Raw genomic sequence first — 13,235 nt, 5'->3', positions numbered from 1 at the left:
GAGATACACAACTGGCAGCTGTCAGAAACAAGAGAAGTTTCCTAGCTACTACTGAAATGTGGAAGTTGCTGCACCAAAATATGGCCATAAAAATCAGAAAATTTAAAAAAAAACCTTTCAGTAAATTGGCAGCCATGATGATGGTGATAATATGGTAAACAGAAGATTAATTTTGCATTAAGTTTGTTTTACTTACATATTACATTTATTTTTTATCTATTCATAACACATACAACGGGTCTGGACCACCAATTCTGAAAAATTCTTTTTTGAAAAAGCTGTTGAATTCCACAAGTGTTCTTAAATCGCTTGTACGTGCATTTTAAGAATGAATCTGTTCGTACAAGTGCTTCTAGCATGAGGCCCAATGTTCCAAGGCTGCTTTTACAGTGTTTTTCAAATAGTTTTATATAATACATGTAATAATTACATTTTCTAAAATGTAGCTACCAGAGAGGCTTTATGTAGAGTGTAGAGGGACAGACAAGTGTGAAATGTTTTCCTGTCAGTTTTTTGGCAGTCTGTCAGAACCTAAAAAAGATTGGGCCTCTCGGTGTTAAGTCACACTATGACAGATCAAATTGTGATAAGTTGTACCCACAACAGTTTCCATTATCATTTCTTCACGTTAGATGAATCATAAGTGATCCCTGTGTGGAAATCGGGTCGTTACAGCAAAGAAAAGGCAAGAGCAGCTGCACTGATGGAAATGGCAATGATTTCATGGCTGCCAGTGTTGACAAGTAGATACTCAGTTTCCTGACCAGTCAAAACACATGAATTTTAAAAAAGCTCAGACCTTCACATTTAGCCCACTGAGCCACACCTGCTTTAGTGTTAGCTACAGGGACTCGTATTGGAAAATATGCATTGTTTTTGGTGGAAGTCTAGAATCGTAGAACTACCTTGTGTGGAGATCGACACAACATAATTCCTCTTCTAACTCAAAGTGATTGCTAACTGTGATATTCATTTAACCCAGAGTGTAAAAAATGCACACCACAGCGGCATTCTCCCCTCAATAACATCATGATTTATGCATGCTCTACTGTGTTTATCAGGTAGGTTTTAAGGAATAATCTTAATTAGGACACTCTAACATTTTCAACATAGCGTGGGAGTTTTTAATTAATGAAGTTAAATAATAAAATAACACAAAAGCAGTTTCCGTTAGTGCCTCTGTTTATGAACATTTCAAAACAGTAACTGAAAAAACAATAAAGTGCACCTCAAATCCCCTCTGCAATAATGTAGAATAGAAAAACAATATGAAACGGATTGTTCTTTTTAGGTGCTAGACAATGTAATTTCATGTTGTCTGAAGACAAAAACACAAGAGTGCACTTGGTGATGATGTCCTGAACTAGTGTGAGTACTGACGTGATGGATGGAGATCTTATCGAAAGGAACATTGCAAAGTGAAGATGATTCTATATCAAAGAATCACGATTTGACACTTTTATTTTATTTTTCTAGTTTAATTTCATTAAAATGAAATTTGCATAGCAATAATCCTGAATCTGTGTAAGTGATAAAAGGAAAACACGAGTCTGCGGGGATTTATTAGATGTCTCACCTTGCAGCAGGGAGGTAGCTGTTGTCACGGTTTCTGGTACACCATCCTTGCTGTAAATGGACTGCAGGAACTCTGGAACGCAGTCGTTTTCATCGACAATAACAACTCGCACCTGGGGGGGGGGGGAATTGAGGAGGGGTGAGGAAGAGAGTGAAAAACAGAAAGAGACAGAGAAAGAAAAATAAAGAGAAAGAAAGAGAGAAGGGGGAGTAAGACAAGAGCAAAATACATCAAGTCTAACTTCCATTACACATACTGTATTTTTCACTTAAATATGGTATTAATGCACTGATAATTTCCTGCCACATGTACTCATCATCGGCTGCATAAAATCTTAAAAGGTGTAAAAAAAAAAAAAAAAATCTACCAGCAGGGTATGATTATTCCACCTATTGGAGCTGAACAATAATAAGTCTTAGTTAACCACATGATTCTAAAATATTCTAGGGGTAGGTTTATTAGTCTATTCAGTTCGAAAGTCTTTTTTGGGAAATTGCAGGACCTGAATAGTGTCTGCAGTGTTTCTCTCAGGTTGTATAGAGCCTCACCAACCCCAGCCACAAGAACAGCTTGTAGGTACTGTAGCCTGTGAGGTGATACCCAGGGCAGAAAGCATCTACAAATCACTCCCTACTGCTCACAAACCCTAAATGCTGTGAGGCAACAAAATACTGATGGTGAATTGATGAGCAATATTATTGCTTTGATCAACTCAGAGCCTCTACCATCTGGATTTAAACAGCTGGACAGTAAGAGGAAACGGTTTAGAGAGATTTTAAATCAAATAAACTAGAAAAGAGGAATTAGAATATTATTCTTCCACTGTGGAAATTTCACCCTTGACTACATTCCTGTGTGAAACTGCACCGGGAAAATGTGCCATTATGTCAACACAGATTACAAGCATTTTACTTCACAGTAAAAAATGGATATGAAAATAAAAAAGAATTTAAAAGAAGGATAGATGTCTACATTTATGACCTCATATATGTCCACCGGTGATACTGTTACTGTACCCACATGTAGTTAAACGGCCCAGGCAATAGCAGGTGGAAATGCCGGAGATTAAAAATCACACTGGGTTGGTGTTATGAAACTTTTAAATCTGGGATTATATGGGGCCAGAACAGTGTCAGTTCAATTTTGGCATTGACAGTAAAATAACAAAACCTGAACCAGAAAAAAGTTGTATTGAAACAAGTAATGGCACTGAAAAAAGTTCCACTGAAAAATAAAACACGGGCATTAAAAAATTACAATCATATAATCTCATTATCTTATTTTATGTTGATATTTTTTGCATTATGATGTGTTTTTAAATGTCAATCTTCAGATTTTTTCTTCATTGCTGTCTTTTTCAGTAACAGTTTCAGTAACAGTGTTTTTTTCTCATTACCCAGTATGCCTTGTGGTCCAACAAAGATTGGATATCTTTGGGCGATGGCATCGCGGCAGAGATTTTGAGCCAGACTGTTGTAGCCTTCGCTCTAATACTGTTAATATGCCAATTTATAAAGATTTAAAGGTCCCATATTTTACACTTTTCTGGTGTTTTATTTGAATTCCCAAAGGTAAGGCAAACACTGAAGTATAGTTGTGACATCACAACCTTACAGAAGTCCAAACAACTTGTTTAAAGTTTCTGAATATGGGCTGTATGCATTTCTCCGTGGACTGAGCGTTTTGATACTTTCACAGAACAACAGCACTGTCTTTGGGGCTCTATATGTACAGATATCACCACATTTACATAAATATAAATGCATTAAAATGAACAGATCAATCTATTTTAAATTTTGTTTTATTTTATTAAGCTAAATAACAGTTTGGATTTTTATTATAGCTATATTACAGATTGAATAACATGATTTACTGCATCTCTCTGTCAATGAGGTTATTTTTGTACATTTATATTTATTGAAATATGATGATATCTGTACATATAGAGCCCCAGAGGCAGAACTATTCTGTCCATTAAAAATATGAAGCTTCACTTTACATTCAGACAAACTAATGTGGCAGCTACAATTGTTAGATTTCATCAGTGAGGCCAACATTTACCTTTTTGAAAGGAATTACATCATAACAAAATGCTACATTAGAGCCACTAGTAAATCACCAAAGAGCTGCAGATCAGTTCATTGGATCATGTCATCTGCAGGATGACGATGCAGGACTCGGGCTGCTGTTGTGAGATGACCAGCTGAAATGTCACAGCAGATTTATAAACTGGTGTTATTTGTCTAAACTAACCACATATTGGGAATCTAAATGGTTACTTTCCTGCCTGAAAAAAATATTTTAATAATAAAGTGACATTAAAAGTCCTATAGCAAAAATTACAACAGGCTCAAAATCTCCACCATCATGACACTGCCTTCAGATATCCAATCTTCGTCAGACTGCAAGGCATACTGGGTAATGTAGGCCCAGAAAGGGCCCTCCTCTCTACACCAAAACGCTGACAGAGAGTTGAAACAAAAAAACAGAAAGTTGAAACTGAAAAACATTGACACTGAAAAAAAACTGACAGTGTAAAAAAAAGAACTGTCACTGAAAAAAGACAGACAAGAAGAAAAAATCTGAAGATCGACATTGAAAAACACATCATAATGCAAAAAATATAAACATAAAATAAGAGAATAAGATTGTAATTTTTTTAATGTCCCTGTTTTATTTTTCACTGGAACTCGTTTCAGTGCCAAAACAACTTTTTCCAATACAAGTGTTTCACTGCCTTTTACAGTTCAGATTTTGCTTTCAATACACAATTTTATTTTCGATGCCAAAATTTAACTGTCACTGTTCTGGCCCCTTAGATTACTACTTCAGGCATCGTCTGGAATTGGTTTTCTTTGGGTCCGGAGTCATTTTCATCTGCGAGTAACCCAAATTAACCCTATCCCTAACCAAAAGGAAGCCTCATCCCAGCCTCCTCCAAGGGCTTGGCCTGACCCTGATCCCTGTGGTTTCTCAGTGAGGGAGCAGCTGCAGAGTCGGCATTATGGTGCCTTCAGTTGGTCAGTGCAGAATGCAATCTTGTGCAGTTTTTCAGAAGCCCTGAATCTGTGTGTAGAGATGAATTTGTACGGTGTGAGTATGTAGGCATGTGTGTGCATGCAGGGGCGCCGTATGAGGGGGGGAAATTTAGGATGATTCTAAGGGCCTGTGACTGACAGGGGCCCTAATAAAATTATTAGAACGTTAGGTACATTTTTTTTCAATATTTCATTTTTAACCTATCATCATTAATAGAATATTTTATTTATAATGTACTAATAAAACTGCCAGTTTCTTTTTCTTTTCTTGTTTTTGGCAAAAAGTAAACATCCAGAGAGCCTCTGTAAAATCTGGCTTCCAAAAACAAAAAGAGAGAAAAGAAAGGACGATGTATGTCACCCAATTTTTCACAAAGAAAGATGAGTGTAGTCCATGAGTGGAAATGAACCTGTTAGAGGCTACTTTTGCTCCCCTAACATTAGTTACTTAATATATTCACAGAAAATTCTGAGTGTTTACATTTCGCTCCTCTTTAAGCCAATATTTAATCAATGCAGGCAAACTTTTAGCAAGCTATTCATACTAAATCCCTGCTCCTGTCTGGTACCAGAACTGATGACAACGGATGCAGCAATCCCTGTCTCCCCATCCCCATACCCCTACATATGAACCAGTCTACTCCCAGCTGAAGGTGGGCAGCATTGTGTTGAATGACATGCCAGTCGGCATAATTGCAGGGGGTCTGTGGGAATTTCTTTTTTTATCTTTATAAAAAGAAAAATGATTAAATCCTTTTAAATGATAAGAATTGGTAGTATACTTAGTTGATATGTATACTTAGCTCAAAAATCTGCCGCTGATTTTATTCTTTTCTGTTATATCATTGTATAGATGATAATGTTAATATATTTTAATTGAAGAGGTTCATGTATATTTAAGTTATATTTATTTTAAGTTATTCATTAACGTTGAGATAGTTTTCCATTCAAGAATTTTACCATTAAAATACATTTAGACTAAAAGTAAAAGATGGCCTGTAGCACATTTCTTATAGAGAGTATCAGTCTTGCATCGAATAGTGAATTCCACTGTATACAGAATGTTACATGCATGTCTGCACAGTGTTAGATTTATTACAGGTCACTGTCAGTAAATATCATACAGTAAGTATTGGACTACAAGAGAGTTCCAAGCCTGCAATGGTAGAGTTATTTAAAGCTTTGAATGGTTCAATTGGCTTCTGGAGGTACGGTAAACAGCAATTGCACAGGGTTGGCATGGCCTGTGGTGGTGGGGTGGCTGGGCCCAGTGTGATATCTTTTCATGGGGCCCAAGATCCCTGGCGGCACCCCTGTGTGCGTGAGACACTGTAATGCTGTTCAGTTCATTAGGGACATGAAGGCAAACACAGCATCTTCTACCAGATGTTAACTGCCTGCTTGCAGCATTCAGAAGGAATAAATACAGACATGGGCTGGCAGGCAAGCCTCTCTGACCCCCAGCCCACTTCTTCTCTTACGTATAAACATAGAAGTACACACACAAGCACTACAGCTTGCTCTCTGATACACACAAACACACACACTGAGAGTGGTGTGTAAATACCACTGGTATTAAATCCTGGTAGGTAAAATGAAATTCTGTAATATCAGTTAATCCTTCAGCAAAGATCAGCTTCGAAGCAACAGACAACAAAATAAAATCTGACCATGTGAACTCCCTGAGGTTATATGTGTGTGTTTGCAAACGACTGTCAATCTATGTTTGCCTGTGTGTGTGTGTGTGTGTGTGTGTGTGTGTGTGTGTGTGTTTGCATGCCAGAGTGAGTGTGCGTAAGTGCCAGCATGACAAGAAACGGCGAGGGTTCGGCAAGATATATGAACGTACAGTATGTGTGTATACAAGGCTGAGGAAAAGCAAGATTGAATGAGAAGAGGGGGGAAGTCGGCCGTAAAGCAAGATGAGCTCAAACACGCACGCTGACACATGCGCACACACACACACTTTGGGCAGCTGCGGGCAGGTCTCAGGCTGGTTAGGTAACTAATGGTGCCGATGAGCTATCACTCCTGGAGGGAGAAACTTGGAAACTACCTGCAAATTAAAGTCATGCTCAGTGACTTCAGTCCACACAAATACACCACCTCAGTTCGCTATTCTGGCAGGCAGATATCTAAAAAGCAGAATGAAGTCAAAAGCAAGAAAGGACAGCTAAACAGATTGAAGCTGTGGAAGTCCAGTGGAAACAATGTTTTGCTGTGAATGCTGTGGTAAACTTTGATAAGAGAAACAGGGAAAAACAGAACAGGTTAAATTATGAGGTACTGGCTTATGAGATCCACATGAACTGTTCACAAAAAGGAGGAAATTCTGATGCAAAATCGTTGAAAAACATATCTTTCTATGGAGACAGTTGGGCTGTCAGTCACTTCTATTGCATGTGCGCAAATGTCTCCAATCCAAGCATTCTCAGTGCACCTTTATATACCTTCATTGCATGAAAAAATCAAACATACTGCAAATAAACAGAATGCCATCTCAGTAGCACAGCATGCCAAGAAAACACAGAAATAATACATATTGGTTGAAGTGTATAAAGTCTTCATAGAAAACACCTGGAGTCAGATTCTTTGTTGAGGTCGAAAGGAAAAAAAAAAACAGTGTTTGGATTTAGGCTGCATCACATTTTAAAAGTAGAGAATCAAAGTCACACCCTCATCACAAGTCAATCTTATTAATCCTTGAGTGAGATAAAATAAAACAGATACCTACAGCAGCATTGGCGTTATGGATGGGCCTTGAGGGTCCAGACCCGTCCAAAAAGGTCACTGTGCTCCCTCAGCTGAATTCTCTCCCTGACAAAAAAATAAAACTGAAATACTTTTACAGCTGTAAGTAAAAATAAGTCATACAGTTTGGTAATGGAAGACTTATCACTGTAATGCAAAATAAAGCACAAAGCAGTGATAGTTTGCATTTAGGAAACCATTTCTTACTGTAAATAACAACCCCCTACCTCACTAAATAAAAACAACTACAATATCTGCATTGCATGACCAGCCAATCAATTATATTACGAGGTTGAACTTATAGTTAGTAGAAACGATAGGTGGATGGCATTAATGTAGACATTTTCTTGGTGGTAAACAAAACTAACCCGTTAAAAGCAATGTACAAAACTTAGCCATCATTTAATTAATATGGTCATTGGAACAACACCCACAGCAGCAGTAGGTCATGGCAGTGACAACCAAGCTCAAGCTAATGATTCCGCTAATATTAGTTACCACTGCACCTGATTCTAACACACAGACAAGCTGCAGTGATGGAGGTAACATTAGCATTCCTGAGGACACTGATGCTGCCAGGGCCAAGCGGCTGATGGAGACTGACATTTGCCCCGATGATTGATTGATAGTGGATGGGTCTATGCAAGTTAGACTTGAGAAGTATCCCTCATGTCTCTTTGGAACTAAAAAGAGGTCAGTCATGTCATCATGGTATGACAATCGAGAGTGGCTTGAGTATTCCGTCAAGTGGGATGCTGCTCTCTGTTACCTGTGTTGTTCTTCTCAGTCCAAATGTGACCCAGCTTTTGCTAGCAAAGGCTTCACTGACTGGAAACATGCAATGGAGGCTAATAATGAACTTCCAAGGAAGATTAAGTCTGTTTCAGTCAGTGGAAAGAAAGACAGCAGCGTATAGAGAAAAGGAAAGATCTGCTAATTAATGCAGATCAGCTCTAGAAAAATTGGTAGTACGTTTCTAGTATTATTGATGTCATGGAGTTTCTTGTTTCTAATCAGTTGCCTTTAAGGGGTAAATTAGATGCATTTGGTGATATGTCAGAGGGAGAAAACAGGCTTTTTCTATCCTTATTTGACTTCAACATAAGGAAATACCCCGGTCAGCCCAAATTGTGAAGTCTATTTCCCGAAATGCTACATACACAAGTCATGAGATGCAAAATGAGCTCATTTGCATAATAAGGAACGTTGTGACTAGGAATGTGCAGAGAGCCCAGTATTTGTATTTGTATCTATATTTGTTGAGGCAGCAAAATTATTTATATCTGTATTTGAATAAAAGTAGAAATAGGCTTAAATGATGATGATGTCCAAATTAGGAAATGAGCGTTATGTAGCAGGTGGATGTGACTCCCCTCATTGAGACCTTCTGATAGACATAACAGAGGAGACAGAGTGAGATAGCGATGTAACCGACCAGCACGCTGGTATTTGACGTTTTTTTTTTTTTCTTCCTGAAAACAAGTCATTTTTAAAATACAAAATAAATATTCGTAAAAAAAACCAAACACTATTTGTGCTTTTCTAATAACGTATTCAGATTCAGGCGCACCCCTTGTTATGACCGAAGCAATTGTGAAAGACATTTGGAATTTATGGTTCATGATCAAAGTAGATGGAACAAGGGATGCTACTCAAAAAGAAAGTGTCTCCATCGTTATTTATTTTGTCAACAAAGAAACATTGGAAATAACAGAACAACTGCTTGTGATGGCCACTGCAGACTCAGGTGATGAGCAGTTCATTACCAACATGATGCTGTCTCAGTTAAGCAAGGCAGCTCTGAGTTCCACCAAGATTTTAAGTCAAGTGTATGATGGTGCCTTGGTGATGTTGGGAAAGCATGGAGGTGTCCAGCGGCTTTTACAAGACAAACTTGGCCATGAGGTGCCTTATGTCCACTGTTGGAACTATAAGTTGCATCTTGTTGGTGTCCATGTGTTGTCAGCAGAGGAAGCCATTTGAGGACATCAGATCACTCCTTGCACATATTGATGCTACAAGGGGCCATGGAGCAGAATTACAGACAGAGGCAATCAGGCTGTTACAGAAGGTGTCAGAGCAAAGTTCTGTGTTAACTGCTCATCTAGTTCACAAGGTATGTATTGGGGATTTCCAGTGAAATTGTGTCTTTGCTTTGAACATTTGTGGCATAGTTTGAGCCCTTCGTTTTCTGTCTGTATTTCCCTTGTAAATAAAACTTCCTTGTTATAGATGCTTATGCTGCAGGACCATGCTAAGGTTGTACTCAGACCAAATAAGGAATCGCAGCACACAGCCGCAGGGTTGAGCGGAGGTGTGTGGGGGTGTGGGTGTGTTTATTTGTGCTCTAGAATGTAACTGCTGTGAAACAATCACAAAATAACGTTTTATTGATCTGATTCACCAGCTTTCTCACTACCACTGCTCCTTCTCTTCATTCACTCTCTAGCTCACTTGACCACAGCTGCTCTCTGTTTTTCTCTTTTTCTCTCGTCTTTTTTAAAATGAGTCAGGAAGCTGACAGCAAAGTCTAACTTTACTTTTAACATTATCAAACGAAGAGAAATGTCCTCCCCTCCTCCTAGTAATGTCTTTGTACTCCCTCACTGCAGGGTTTTACAGCTCTGATCAGTCTGATCACCAGCTGTGACTGGCCACCGCAGCATGACGTCGGGTTGCGTTTCTCCAAAAGTTGACTCTAGATCAGGTCAGTGCGGCGCTGATGCAGCCAAAAACCCTGCAGCCTAAATGCACTACCCCTATTCAAATGAATATGATGACTGGCATTTTCACCACACTGCCTGATTTGGTCTGAATACAGCCTAACAAGTTGCTACAAGGAGAGGAGATGAATCTTTTAACTGGACTGACACTTGTGTCAACTGCTGTGGATTGTGTGCGCAAACTGTGGGATGAAGAAGGATTCTCCACGCTCTGGGACACAGTCGTGAGCACAACACCACACTGGCCACTGTACTTAAAGGGCTTGATCTAGAGGGAGAGACACTTTTGGATGCAACAGCAGTGAAGTTAATCATGGACTTGACAAATGCTGCAGTTGTGGAATCGGAATGTATTTTTGGAAAACAGTACATCTCCAAACTCAAAAACAATAACAGTCAAGAAATGTGGATTGTTAGAAGGCTCCTGTCAGAACAGTACAGAGTACTCAAGGCTATGCCGAGTGTGTTGTTGGCTCTTAAACTTTGTGTCACATTTGGTGCCTCTGCCGCCATGTGCAAAAACTCATTCTCCACATTAAAGAACATTTTAACCGATCACAGACATGCAATGTTGCACAGTCGCAAGAGTCAGCTTGTGCAGCTAGCTTTTGAGCATGATCTCACTTGAAAATTGCAAAACGAATGGAAAGAAGTTGTTGAGGAGATTCTGCACTCATAGGCGGTAACTCCAGTTGTTGCAGTGGCTATGTTTCTGGATGAGTATGCATATGGTTATATAGTTATGCATACTGGTTCTTGATGTGGCTTAAAGGATGTTGTTTATCCTTTTCTTTGTTGTGTAGCCTGTGAAGGTGGTGGCACGATATATAGGTATGTTCATTATATAGAATTGCCTCTTGCAGTACTGTATTACATGCAAAATATTTAACAGATTTCCCCTTGTGCTTCTTAGTTTATAACTGGTTTTGTGGATGTAGTAGCATGTGTGTGAGTGTGTGCACACCTATGCACATAAGTGACTGTATGTACACCTCTCTGTCATAGTTAATTTCTTTCATGAAACATGATAATGTTAATTATACACATAATAAAAGCTATGTGAGGTGAACAACATGCCCTCTGTCAAAGTTGATTATCTTTCTGTTCCTAATGCTCTGGCACCGACCCTGACCTACAGTTATATAATTTTCCACAGGATAGATCCTAGCTATCACAAACCTGAGCTCCCTTTTCATCTTTCCGAAATAGATCATACCAAAGGCACAAGAGTACTTACAAACTAAACCAACTTAACACTTTTTTCATTTTTCTCTTATAATTTGTACCTAAAAATTAACTGTTAAATACCTGTAAATTACTCAAAAAAATTCCAAGAAATCAGTACAAAATTAGGATACCTGTAAAGTAAGGTGTTACCATGTCTTTTCTTCTTTTTAAAGCAGGACCTTGAGGATATCTGGTTGTTTGTGGACCGGTTTGTAACAATAGTTTGATTACATGTTTCATTTAGAGAACCCTGCGCTTGGGTAGTCAACCTTGAACTACTCCTTAGAAAGTAACACTGAGTGTTTCTTCTCTTTAGCCTTCAGAGGTCTGTAAATACATATGCCTCAATTTATTTTGCATCTGTTTGTGCAATTGATTGTGCAACAGCTCTTTGCCTTTTTAGCTGTGTTTTCAGTATTTTCTTTCCATGTGAATGCACCAATGCAGAGGAAAGAAATTTCTAAAATACAGAGGAATTAAAAGTGGATCGCAGTTATGATCTTTTTTTTTTATTAGACTGCAACTTAAACAACACGTCTCATAAATCTTCCATTATGATATCAGTAATCTTCTGCAGTATGTGTCAGTATTTAATCAAACAAATGTAGTAACACCACATTCTTTCCTAGCCTATTGCTCAATACGCACATGCTATATTGTGGTAGTATGTTAGCGTATTACAGTATGCTAGGCTCTTTGTTTTCTTTTTTTTTGCCAATTTTCCTTGGTAAAAAAATACCCATTATTATCATTTTCCCCTGAATTTATGTCCACCACCCCATATAAAATGGCAGAAGATGTTTTCTGGCGCTGTAGACTTTTAAAGGGGTGTTAAAGAAGCAGGTTAGCAGGCCGGAGTATATGCAAAAAAAGGTGATGTTTATTAACAAAAATATTAATGAAACAGAGGCAAAAATGAACCCTGGGAAATTCAACAAACATAACTTAAACCAAAGCAAACAAACAAATAAATTCTGCAGCCTTACAGCAAGCTGCCATCTAGTCTCGTCCCTCCTGACCCACTGAATGGCTTTTTACCTTCTAAGCCTCACGTAACTGGAACCTTCCACCTGCTTAGGTGAGTATGAGGATGAGCTACACACATACTAAACTTTCAAAGCATACTGAAAACCACATAATTATAAACATTGGATTTTTCTGTTACTGCTGACAATCACAATCTACTATAAGCACACAGTCATAAGTGCACCAAATTCACCCAAATGTCATTTACTAAAAAGTGGTTTTACCAATTACCCCACATCCTAACAATGCCCAGTCCCTCACTGCTAAAAGGACCTAATGATGCCAGCACTGACTGAGCAGCTGATCTACCCCCAATATTACAGGCAGAACAGCTGAAAGAACATACAGAGTGGGCTAACCCTTCTACCAGATCATAATCCTATAAACAAAGATAAACACATATCAACCAATGTATTCAATTATTTAAAAAAAACCTAATCAACAAATTAACAAACATCTGACAGAAAATAATGATCATTTAACACACAAAACACTTATAATGTTGGGGAGAAGGGAGAGGGGCAGCCTTTTCACATCCCCACACACCCAAAAATTGTTGTTTTCTTCTGCAACACATATCCAAAAGCCTTCCAGTAACAGAAAGTAAAGAGAACAATGGGGAGAAAAGGCAATTAAGCTGCTGATTATGCACCAGTCTCTCCAAATAAGTAAAATAAAAACAATAAAAAGCTATAATATATATATATATGATCATTTCAAGTTCACATTTCTGCCAGATTTTTGTATAATGGATTTTGTTTTAATTGATTTTCTTTAGAAAACTGCTCAATAACTGGCGCTTACAAAACACAATATAGTCATCACAGTACATGCAAAAAACACACAGTCACGCTCTTGTAACTGTACACATTGCATGCAGTGGTCCACTGTCAA

General features: G+C 38.3%; 1 protein-coding gene across 1 annotated transcript in view; it reads right to left on the bottom strand.

Moving 5' to 3' along the window:
- The window catches only part of LOC137187452 (neural-cadherin-like), a 265,262-nt gene that overhangs the window by 234,811 nt on the left and 17,216 nt on the right, over window positions 1-13,235 (bottom strand). Inside the window, exon 4 of the mRNA XM_067596339.1 lies at window positions 1,577-1,688. Coding sequence (XP_067452440.1) covers window positions 1,577-1,688 — 112 coding nt within the window. The remainder of the gene's footprint in view (window positions 1-1,576; window positions 1,689-13,235) is intronic.

The sequence above is a fragment of the Thunnus thynnus genome, chromosome 1 (assembly GCF_963924715.1).
Source record: "Thunnus thynnus chromosome 1, fThuThy2.1, whole genome shotgun sequence".
Taxonomy (NCBI): domain Eukaryota; kingdom Metazoa; phylum Chordata; class Actinopteri; order Scombriformes; family Scombridae; genus Thunnus; species Thunnus thynnus.
This window is presented reverse-complemented; position numbering and strand designations above follow the sequence as displayed.